Source organism: Hippoglossus hippoglossus, chromosome 1 (genome assembly GCF_009819705.1).
Source record: "Hippoglossus hippoglossus isolate fHipHip1 chromosome 1, fHipHip1.pri, whole genome shotgun sequence".
Classification (NCBI taxonomy): Eukaryota; Metazoa; Chordata; class Actinopteri; order Pleuronectiformes; family Pleuronectidae; genus Hippoglossus; species Hippoglossus hippoglossus.
In genome coordinates this window covers 26,775,331-26,787,544 of record NC_047151.1, presented here as the reverse complement: position 1 = coordinate 26,787,544, position 12,214 = coordinate 26,775,331, and the positions used below count along the sequence as shown (strand labels likewise).

The following is a 12,214-nucleotide window of genomic DNA, read 5'->3' as shown; positions in this document are numbered from 1 at the left end:
CCACGATGTTTAATTAACGGCCGTCTGCTGGAGCCGGTGTTATGTTCAGCCTCTGCTGGCAGCTGCTTCAAGTCGAGCCAGAGGGACTGAAGAATGTCAGCGCTCTGCAAATTATGTATTTTATTTTATTTTTACAAAGTCAGGGGGACGTTTTAAAGGTCAGCATTTTAAGTTGAGGTGCTCAGATTGTCCCCTAAAAAATAAGAGTCAAGAAAATGAGGCTCACTCAACCTTGGATTGACTGATTGTGTCTGTGCTGTGTTTTAAACGACTTCACAAACTTCAACTGTGGCCTTGTGATCGAGGAAAACATCAATGAATTCAGATGATTCTATTTGAAGGAAAGAACCTTTAAATGTATGCATGAAAACTTGCATTCACTCTGTAGCTTGTATGTTTATTAGATATCAGATGTGATTTTTTCTATATTTCAGGCTCCATCTGTATTATTTCAAAGGAAATATTCCCTGTACAATTTTGTGAGGCGTAAATAAAAATCTTTCATTTATTCTGTGTTTCATCTTCATTTACTCTGACCCAGAAACTGAAACAGGCGCTTCCATCTCTTTCATTTACCTTTATATCGATAACAAGATTATTCATATAGACACTGTAGATGCAGAGAAATACAATATTTATTTCAGTGAGTGGCTGCAGTATTGGACATTACCTCCTCCATGTTAGTGGAAGGGACAGGGGCCAAAATATTTGTACAAAGAGAGGAAACTTTATATATATCGAGAGGACTGATATGACAAGTTGGACATAAAACTTACTCCTCTCTACTCTCATTCAAGATTTTGTGGCCTTTTATAAACGGTACATTTTGGATAATGTTTTATTTTGCATGATGTATTATTTTGTATGTGAAATAAGATAAAATGCCGCTGGTTTGTTATTTGCCTTTTTAACTAATTAGCTGTTGAATTTTACTTTGTAACCACGAAGCCACATGAAGGTGGAGACACAAACTACCACACCACCACCAGTGGACGGGTTCCCATAGACAGTGATAACCGATAATTGGCTCATTTAATGTTAATAAACACTTTTAAAGCACAAACAACGGATCCTTTAGTGTCCGTTTTACTTTCTAACCTCCTCTATACTCTGGCTCGCAGTTTAGCCTCTGCTGCTCTTTATTTTGATTTAGTTTTATTATTCGTTCCTGAACCATCAGAATTTTTTTTAACTCCAAGTTGACTTTCTCCACATCAGCTCAGCTCCTCCCTCTCTCCACATGAGAGTTACTGCCAGGTGAAGAACCAGTCGATAGCCGGTCCTTGGCAGCACCCACAATGCACTAGGAGCGTGCACACACACACACACACACACACACACACACACACACACACACCCACACACACACACACACACACACACGTTGTTTCAAGAGGCGGGAGCCGCACAGTGAGGGGTGAGACAGCCTGATTGATTGGCTAAGCTCGGGGGCCTTGGTTGTGGTAAATGACGCCCATGACCCTGTTTGATTCACTGCTCTGGCTTCTGGTTTCTCTCATCCAGCAAAGCTTCCGTCCACTCTGAACCCGACACAGCGGATATCGTGCACTGACACCGAATTACACTTTGAGTTTTCCTTCTAGTTCATCATATGACGATTGAAAAAGACAGTTTGATGCGTGTGTCTTTGTAGATAATGTATAAATACAGAGTCAGTCTGTTAAGATTCAACAAATAATGAGATGTTTAGAGAATTTAATGTTCAAGATCATGGACTAACAGTCGTCTTACAAACCCACATTAGCATCTGCTGGATCCAGACTCACATACACACACATATAAATATAAGTCCCCTAATTAGAGGAGATCTCTGCCGAGGTCCACTAGTCCTCGTATATTCAATCAAGCTGCACAGAATCTTTCAAAATCTGCCTGGTTTCTATCATCGAGATCCATGAATTATTCCCTGTTCTGTTATTTCTGTGTAATCTTGCTCAGAAACAAACAAACCAACCAACACACAATCCGACCCTGGGTTCTTGTCGGAGCTAATAAACAGGAGGAAATTCTCATTTTGACAATAAGTATATAGGTTCTTATACGAACTGGGAACTTCCTCACATTATCTGTTCATTCATTAAAAATAATAGTATATCCCAGCTTTTCTCCACAGGGAGTCTGAATGATCTCTGGAGCTCTAATGAGTTTTCTGCAGAGGATTCGGTGACTGTTCGGTAATAAGACTGAAACAAGTGGTTTTAATGAGCATTGTGTCTTTTCTCTTGGTTTGTTTGCTCTCACTTTTCTACATGAGGGAATATACGAGTCTGTTTGCTGCTGATTTGCTCTCGGTTGGTAAAAGAGATTCTTAACGCTTCTCCACTTGTTTTCATACGTCTACTTTTACACAAAGTTAGTTAATTTGTGTTACTGGTTGTACTGATTGTGATTCTGGCTTTGGGGACTAAAAAAACATTGAATCTCAGTTTGAATGCACACATAGAAAAGCCCCCCCCCGACTCCCCAGCAACAGCAGTTGTGTGAGAAGTCGATTAAATTCTACGATCGCCTCTGTCTGTTTTTTCTGTAGATACTTCCTGGTGCTCTGTTTGGTTTGTGTGTGTTTTCTCTGTGTGTCATCCTCCAAACAATTTAGCAGCTTTGTCCCGTTTGATCACCACTTCTCTGCCAGAATGTCGTCTTCACTCGTTGGTGTTTACGCTTCGCTCGACTTGGCCTGTTCTTTGGAAAGTCCTGATTTTCGTATATATGCCGGTTTGCCTGATTTCAAGTAATCAGTAATCCTCCACATTCACCGAACTCTCCTCGCCACACCTTCCCTGCTCGAAGACTCACGGCCCTGGACCCCTTGTCACGTCAAGGTTTGTTTGCCTACTTGACTTTTAGCCGGAAATCTACCAAACAATTTTTTTTTTGAAAATTAAGGATGGGTCATGGGCTAGGAAAGAACTCTTTAACATTGCGAGACGTTGAGGTTGTGGAATAATGATTTGTGGATATTGAGGGGACTGATATCAGTGAGTGTGTGAAATCTGGTGCAGCTTGATTGAATGTACGCGGACTGTTGGGCCTTTGCTCTACTGAGGGACATTCTCCTTCTTTGGCTTCCCTGACTCACACTATGTTATAAAGCACATTCTCGTTTTGTTCGTAAATCTTCTAGTTTTTTGCGTAATCTGAGCATCTGAGTCCGACTGTGGATCAAATCCTGACGGACAAAGTCCCTCGCTGGCTGATCGGAGCAGAGATTTAAAGTAAAGTGGATACAGAGAGAGAAACGTGATCTGTGCTTTACTGGTGGTTAAAAATATCTGAGAGACAATAAGCTCCGAGGACAATGAGACAGTGACAGACTCCTCCACCCACTCACAATCTCACTGGGCTTCCCAGCCCGTCCCTCTGTTCTCTCCTCCCTCTTCTCTCACCCATTGATTCAGTGTCACTCTCTGATGGATGACAGAGTTAATTTCCTCCGCTATGAGCCAAAGTACAAAAGATGACTTAGGTTCATTAGCTTTCACGTGGAACAGTCTCAGATAAACTGGGTTCTGTTGCTGGAAGGATCCCAGACGTCACACACGGCTCGAGATTGTTGGGTTGATTTTATTCATAATTTGCAGGTTAAGAACGATCGGACAGAGTTGGACAGAAACTAATAAAGTCTGGACCAGTAAGTGGTATTTTAAATCATAACAATTAACCCTCTTTGGCCCCTGACAGGCAGTGGAGCAAGTTTCCATAAAAGCAAGGACTGGAAAAAAATCTGGTTTCAGTGCAAAACCCTGAACAACTTAGCTTAAATCTGCTTTAATGAATATTTTCATATTGACAGTCGACAAAATGACGGGTTTAACTTATCGTTACAAACTCAATTGTTCTCTAGATTCTCGCAGCTGCAGGAAGCATCTTTCTGAATAATGGTGCTTTATTGTTTTGATTTCAAACTCAGTGAATAAATAATCTGATGTGAACAAAATCATCAGAGCCGCAGTCCTGACAGGTTCTTTGTTTAAAGCACAGCTGCCACTGAGACGCCAACATTCATCTGCCTCAGCTCCTCTTCATCAGTGTTTGTGTTTGCCGGGTCACGTCTAATGAGCCTCACTGCAGGTCACATGACTCCGCCGCCACTCGCCCAAAACAAGCTGACGTTACACAGCGAACACTCCGGTGTCGACTCGCCGAGGTGCCAACACACCTTCACGTCCTCCTGTCGGAGGCGACTCAATCAAACAGTCAAACACAGTTAGTCGCTCAATTATTCAGCCTCTCGTTCGTCCTCCTGCTGCAGCCGTCACTTAGTCACACGATCCGTTTCCAAACTGACACCTTGCTTTCTCTCTCGTCCTCGTGCTGCTCCCAATTTCCATTTCCTGTTTTCTCTGTGTCTCTAACAAGAAAGTCGGCGGTTCGATGCCAGTCTTCCCCATCTGCGTGCCGAAGTGTCCTTGGGCAAGATACTGAACCCCTCAGACAAAAAGTGCTGCCCAGAGATGCAGTGAGTAAACTGTAAAGTGCTTTGAGTGGTCAACAAGACCAGTAAACCACTATATGAATAAAAATACACACACATATACATATATAAAAAACGATCATTTACCATGTATCTCTCCCACCTCTCCTCTGTTTCCATCTTTGTTTATTTAGCTGGTTTCATTTTCTTTCTGCCACAGCCAGCGCCCGTCTAAAAATACCTGTTCTCATCTGCAGGTACTATAATTTTAGTGTGAGTGTGATTACAGAGGCGGCTGCACTGACTCGCTGTTTGAGGCACAGCAATCAGGGAGCTCAAGAACGAGAGCCAACACTCATGGCAGTGTTCCCCCCCCCGAATTACATCCCCTCTGTGGTGCTCTGGAAGGTGGGGGGGGGTTGATTATTGAGCCAAGTCTCGACACACACACACACAGACACACACACACACAATGAAACAGTGCACAGCTGAACGAAACAAACTCATTCAAGTTATTGAAGGTCTCTGTTCTGAATCTATTGTCTGAATATAGCGTCCAACTTTAGGGTGAACTTCCATCTCTCTGATGAAAACAGGAAATGATGTAACTTGGCATAGTTCCAAACTAGAATCACCACTCGATGGTTGTCCGACCTGTAGTTAGTCTACACACTTGTTTTTCCCAGACTCATATGAGGTCACTGTGACCTTTAACCCTATGACAACTGAAAGCTAAATCAATTAATCTGTGAGTTCAAGTGAACATTCGTGCCAAATTTTTAAGAATTCTCTCAAATTAAAACTTGTTCATGAGGTAAAAAAGGGTTTGGGGGGGGGGCACTGGGATCTTGATCTTTGACCTCCAAATTCTACTCAGGTCATACTTGAGTCCAAATTAATGTTTGTGCCAGATGCAATGAAATTCCCCGGATGTCGTGTTCATAAGAATGGGATGGACGGATCGGGATTGAACGCAGAATAAAACTCAACCCAAATCAGCTTTTAACGGTATTTCTTCGAATTTTATTTCAGATTTTTATACGCTGCTTGGGTTTTGTTACAGACCCTGAGTCACTTTACAATGAAATGAAGATGTCGACCAGTTTCTAGACAAGAGAAGGATATATTTGATTCTAAATACCGTTAAATTGTCAACATCTATTATGGCAACATTAAATATCGATCTGGGTTTGAGAGGTTTATGAGTAAATGTGCAGGAAAAGCAGGAAGTCACTTGTAGGAAATAGAAATAAACCCAAGAGCACAATATTCTCAGCTCTTATCTGCATAAATAAAAGTGTGGCTGTATCAGGAGAAATGATTCTCTTGAGAAACGTAAAAGTCCTCTCACCTGAGCCGGAGAGTAGAGCCGACATCGATGGTGTGTGTGTCCCTCGTGAGCTGCAGAGCCTCCTCCTCCTCCTCCTCCATCTCGCAGCGGTGCCATCACTACACCGCTCGGTCCCGCAACCGTCCCCGCCGTGATGGCACCGGACACTCCTCCGGCTCCACTCGCCCCACTGGCGGCGCCACCCGTGGCCCCGGCGATGGCTCCGATGCCTCCCATGCAGCAGAGGCCTCCCTGAGCCAGCTCCAGCTCGATCTCGGCGTCCATCTCGGCGTCCTCCTGCGCCTCCTTGTTGGAGTCGTCCAGGTGCTTCATGAGCACGGCCACCACCACGTTTATCAGGACGAACTGAGCCGTGAGCACGAAGGACACGAAATACATGGGAGAGATGAACTGCAGTCCGGCGTGACAGCCGTAGTCGCTGCCCGGACGGCCTGGTGGACATTCCCTCAGCGTGTCCTGGTGGGTGGGGGGGTGGTGGGAGAGATCAGGGGTCACAGGAGAGAAGAAGGAAGACAGGGTCAGACAGGAAGGCAGAAGCAGAGGAAGAGTGGGTGGACAACATGGAAGAGTAGTGAGCATTTGGGGAGATGGAGGGGAAGAGGACATAGAATGAAAAGGTGGACGAGAGACAAATCAGAGAGGTTGTATAAAAAGACAAGATAATTATAAAATAATATACAAAGTGCATCACGATCTCCTCTTGTTTAAACGATCGGATTCACAAGTAAAAAAACAAACTAGAAAATCCTCACATTTAGGAAACTGAGATATTTGTTATTACTCTTGAATAAATGTTAAATTATAGTTTTTATAATTATGGCAGATAATTGATTTAAAGCAGAATGATTTGGCTCAACTGTTGGTGATTTTCTTCTAAACGTCTGAGATTGAATTGGCTAAATAAATAAAAACAAATCTAATGCAGTCATTTCCCTTGACGTTTGGAGTTTTCATCCCCAGACTCTCACACGTCACATACGAGCGGTGATAAAAGTTTAAGAGCTCAGTAACTCGGGTGGGATTGAGTTGATTGAGGTGACGGACGAGAGAGGATGAGGATGAGGATCCAATATAAACATATTTTGGGAAAGAAAAGTTCAATCTTCAATCACCCTTGAAAGGTTTCTGTTGAGTGGACATTAACGTTTTCGACACCTGGTGATGGGATGTGAACCGAGGACCTTCAATTACTATCACGTCCCGGCGTCTGTCTGTCAGGAGGTCGCTGTAAAATGTAATTGGGCGGCTCAGGAAATATAAAAAAGAAGGAGATAATTGTAAATATGTCTGGAGCTGCTTTTAGTCTGCCCCGTTCTGCTTGACCCCTCGTGTAAAGACAATTTGTGCCGTCTCAACATGCGGGAGATGAGGTGGCAGAGAGGGATGTAACAACCAATCAGCGTAGCCGATTACACGGCCCAGTCCCGGTGACAAAAATGTGGAAATGTCAGGAGGGAAGCGTGGTGTGAATACATCAAACCTGGTACCTTCATGATGCCGTTCCAGTTGTCCCCGGTGGAAACTTGGAAGAGAGTGAGGAAGGCCATGCCGAAGTTTTCAAAGGTGGCGTGGCGGCTCATCCCCTCGCAGGGGTAGTCGGCGTTACACACTGAGGGGGGGGGGGAAACGAGACGGGAGAGGAAACCGGTTCAGAGAGTGAAAACCTCACCTAGCAAATCCCTCGAGCCAGAACCAGATATCATGTTCAAGAGATCAAAATCATGTTTGTGTGTAAAAACAACAAAAGAACGTAATGTCTCCACGCTGATGCATGAAAAGTCCTTTTCTGACTGAAACAGGCAATTTTCGATTATCAAGAAGTTACACCACCATCATACTGGTGTGGAGGTTATGAAAGCAAATCCTAAAAGTAACTAAAACTGAGTCACATAACAACAACATCGTGAGAGTGGACGGAGCAACCGTACAAAGCAACATGTACATGTCTCTGTTTGGTAACGATTACGCCCGTTACTCCGTTACTTTGTCTCTGAAACGTCTCCACTCATGATTTTACTCTCTCCACATGCCCTCGTTAAAAGCTGCATGTGTGAGAAATGTGCTGAAACGCCGAGTGAAGTGAAAAACGTCTGCTCTGAAGAAATAAAGAGGCGAACGTTTGCTGGTAAAATGTGATTCTGCCGTCACCTAACAACTGTAACCTGCAGTGTTGGTTAATTTGTCCATTTAATGCCTCTGATTCTTCTGAGGTAGAACAAAGCACACGGAGGACAAAAGGTCTGCAGCTGATTGGAGAGCTTCAAGGACCCAAACACACAGAGGTTTGAAACTCACGTCTGAACAGACAACAATCAACCAAGTGCACATTTGTCATTGGAGGATTCCAGAATCTATTAGAAGAGGAGTTGGTTGGAAAAGTGTCCAAGTGCCACAGGTGTCAAAAAGCGTCTTTTATTAAACTGAGAAATGTTGGATTAAAAAAAAAAAAAAAAACTTAAAAAAACTCCCTGTAACCTTGAATAAGAATAATGGACTTTTTTTATTATTTTCATTACACACTGATTCTTTGGTTGACTGATTATAATTTCACGTCACCTGAGTTCGACCTTCCTTCATTTCCACCCCCCCCCCCCCCCCCCACACACACACAGCAACAGAAATGGATTAGTCTATTTTTAGGCTCTATCGGTTTATTTACCTGATAGCAGGTCCACTCAGAGAGAGAAGGATTAACTCATTGTGATTAACTTTTCATTCAAATAAAATAAAATAAAGACAGTTGCAGTGAACTTGATTCAAACTAATTGTATCCTTGATGAGCCTTCATATCTTTATCTGACCAATTAAACTGAAAACGTGAAAGAAAATGAGCCTCTTACAAGTAATGTAATTATTTAAAAGTTGTCTTCTGACTAAGTGGACGGTGGATCTCACCCAGTTCTCCGAACAGCTCCACTCCCAGAGCAGCATAGATGAAGAACAGCAGCATGAAGAGCAGACCCAGGTTCCCCACCTGGCACACAAAGAAAGTCACGTCATTTAAACACATGTTACTCGTGTAGTTGTTTCGTCGATATAGTTGAGTTTAGAAGATTATCGCAATATTCATGCCAATACAAAAACCCTTCTTCACACCACGTGGTCGTCATAGAGCCACTTGTGCTGGGAGCATCCGTCTCCGTGGCAACTAAGTAAATTCAACCGCTCATTAGCTACAAAGCGAATAAAGTACAAACTGTTTAACTGTACAATGTACCATATAAAATTAAAGCAACTTGCAAAATAAATCCTTATCCAAACAATGCTGCGTATCATAGGCCAGAGAAACAAGTTTAACTTTGTGTCAACTTTATGTCCAACTTCTTACAAATAACTTGATTTAACTTGATTCATGAAGACGGACGATACGTCTCCGCTTCCTCCTGCTGGACAGAAATGAAGCTAAACTATCCCAGATCCAGGTGCAGTGACACGTCAGCAAACATCAGTGTGATAAGAGAAATGTTTGAGAAAAGTGTATTTAACGTGAAGTTTGATGTCCCGTCTGCAAACATGGTGGACGCGGGGTTCATGACATGCACTGCAGCCAGCCACCAGGGGGCGATCAAGATGATTTCACTTGTCGTTCTCCTGTCAGGCTGATTTTGCACCGGATATTCCAGCACTTTTGAGATTTTAATGTTTTTCTTCAAAGCCTTGAGGTTATCAAACTGAACAGGCACATGCTGCAACGTTTTATCAGATGAATAATAGTTGGAAACACTAAAAACTGGAGGTTAACATAACTCACAACAAAAACCCTCCCTGCCTCAAATCAGGGATGATCCCTCTATTACACAGTTTGGGGAAAATTTCACTTGCTGACTCCATAACAGCCGTGAATCCATCCGTGCCGGGGCTCGCAGCGTTCGCAGACAGTGATATGCAATGCAGATGAGTAGAGGACCCCCTGGGGTGCGATAGCAGGCGCTGAGCTGAACACCATCAGCTCCGTCACCTCACAGGGAAGGCAATGGGCTGCTTAGAATACGTGACTGTAAAATCTCCATTAGAGAGGCAGATAAACGCAGAGAGAGAGTGGATTAGGAAGGACTGAGACGTAGAGCTTTTATTGGAGGAGAGGGTGAAGGAGGGGGAGAAAGAGAGGGAATGACAATGAGAAAAGAGAGATGATTCGGAGAGGTGAGGCAGAGCCAGAGGACCCTCGCTCTCCAGTCGTGCACGCTGATGTTTCCTGGTGGATATAATAAGCTGCGACTTGCCCTGAAGCCGGTTGCGTCGTGTAACATGAGCCCAGCCGATGGTTTCTTCGATCCCTTGAGCGGAGACTGAGAGAAAGCTGTGGAGCAGGAGCAGCTTGCTGCAGCCTGGAGCTTGTAGGGGAACACTGTCAGAGAGGACTTTGATATTTACACATTTGCTTTCCAGAGTGAAAACACCCGCACTGCTGTTATTTTCTGTATTTACACGACGAAAAATCTTCTTTCTACAATCTTCTGTCGCAGTTGTGCAGGAAATCTGGTACAATAAGTCACCAGATGCATCTCTTATCATATGTAAAAGCAGCACGAAGGAGCCTGAAGTCACTACAAAGCGACGCTATGAGTAAGGAAAGAAAATATGGCCTGTATCTAAAAAACATTTATTTATTTCCCGTTGACCTGTGATGTCTTGTGTTTACATCTTATGTGTTTTTGTCGTGTTCTACCGCAAAAATCAAACCCATCCAAACCATTGAAATGTGTCTTAGAGAGCAGGGACAGCACGGAGAACAGGTTCAGGTGGAGAAAAGTCATTTGACCTCAGTGTGTCAGCCGGTGTTTATTCTTGTTAACGTGTCCGTGTGCACATGTTTTCCGACCCGTACATCAGGGTGACAAACTTCTCTCAGAGGACCAAGTCACAGCTTCGGTAAAAAAAACAAAAATCCACCGCACGCAGAATCACTCCATTACGAATGTCTTGAATAAAGAGCTGTTTTGAAGAGGGAACATCCATTAGTGCACTTTTCTCTGGTTTGCTCGCAGAAAAACACAGACAAAAAAGATTTAGAGGTTCATAATGTTAAAAAGGAGGCAGAAGTTCACTTAGTTATTTTTCTATCTGCAGCAAAAGAAATGTTTCACCTGGAGAAGATGCATGAGATGAATAAAGACGAGTCATTTTTATCTCAGTCCTCTAAGAGGAAAGAGGAACATTTTGGCCCAGTGCACATAGAATTTCATTTTGAAAAGGTGAATTACTTCATCTCTGCACATTACTTTTTAATCAATTCCACAGTTACACAAATTATATATATATATATATATATATATATCTGAAGCTGATTAAAGGTTAAAGAATTTCTTTCTGAATCAAGGGAGCAGCACTTCCTTGCTCCTCTTGTCTCATTAACAGCTTTGGGAATGAAACATTTTAGTTTTTAATGAATGTGAGGAGACGAAGAGTCGCGACATCGAGGGCAAAACAACTTTAGTCATAACCCGAATTCCTGAATGTCACAATTCTCCGGGAGCTTCCATCCACGCCGGTCGTTTATCATTCCACAAATGTTAATTAAGTCCTGTGTGTGCTTGTGATAAGAACAGGGAGGATACCTGTGTGTGTCTGTGTGTGTGTGTGTGTGTGTGTGTGTGTGTGTGTGTGTGTGTGTGTGTGTGTGATGACACATACCTGAGGAAGAGCCTGGACCACCGTGTCAAGCAGAGCTCTCATCCCTGTTGCCATTTTCAACAACTTCAACACTGGAGAGAGAGAGAGAGAGAGAGAGAGATCATAGTCAGTGTGTGTCTGTGTCTGTGTGATACTTTGCATGCGTGTGTTTACGTGACGAATAAAAGAAAAACACCTGCAGAGTGAGAGAAGGAGAATCAAGAGGTAAAGAGAAAGAGGAGGAGAGAGATAGCAAATGGACGGTAGATGAAATAGGTTTCCTCGACTCTCCCTTAGAGACACTCTGCAATTCCCACCGGCCCAATTTCTGGTTGAGCGTGGCTGACGATGGGGGCGGAAGCAGCGAGGGGAGAAAAAAAACCCAAGGCTGTAGTCGGACGGGGAACGAAAACGGTCGTTCACATAATAAAAGCTCCTGGGAGGTGGAGAGTGTGGATGTGGTGGTGGAGCCTGGTCAGAGCTTCTCTACATCATTATCCAGCAGCTGCTGTAAGAAGCTTCTCTCCAAACTCACTTCCAGTCACTAGTTCATACCTGGTGAGTGACCTGGATGCGTCTCCTGTGACCACTTGTGATCAGTTCTGTTTCACACGTGTGTTCGATGTCAGGAGCTGAGAGAAACTCTAGTGTGGAAGATTTGACTCATTTCACCGTGGTGGTCAGTGCTGATATTGTGGCAGTGACCACAGACAAATGAACGTATGATCACAGACAAAATGTAAATAATACGTTTTGCCCATCGTGAAACTGCAGCGGGTCATGTGGCCCAGGACGTATTGGTTGGAAACCAACGT

General features: G+C 43.5%; 1 protein-coding gene across 1 annotated transcript in view; it reads right to left on the bottom strand.

Moving 5' to 3' along the window:
• LOC117765129 (voltage-dependent T-type calcium channel subunit alpha-1I-like) overlaps positions 1-12,214 on the bottom strand; it is a 173,146-nt gene that overhangs the window by 14,780 nt on the left and 146,152 nt on the right. Inside the window, exons 30-33 of the mRNA XM_034591429.1 lie at positions 11,421-11,491; positions 8,682-8,760; positions 7,274-7,395; positions 5,787-6,242 (exon numbers count right to left, since the gene is read on the bottom strand). Coding sequence (XP_034447320.1) covers positions 5,787-6,242; positions 7,274-7,395; positions 8,682-8,760; positions 11,421-11,491 — 728 coding nt within the window. The remainder of the gene's footprint in view (positions 1-5,786; positions 6,243-7,273; positions 7,396-8,681; positions 8,761-11,420; positions 11,492-12,214) is intronic.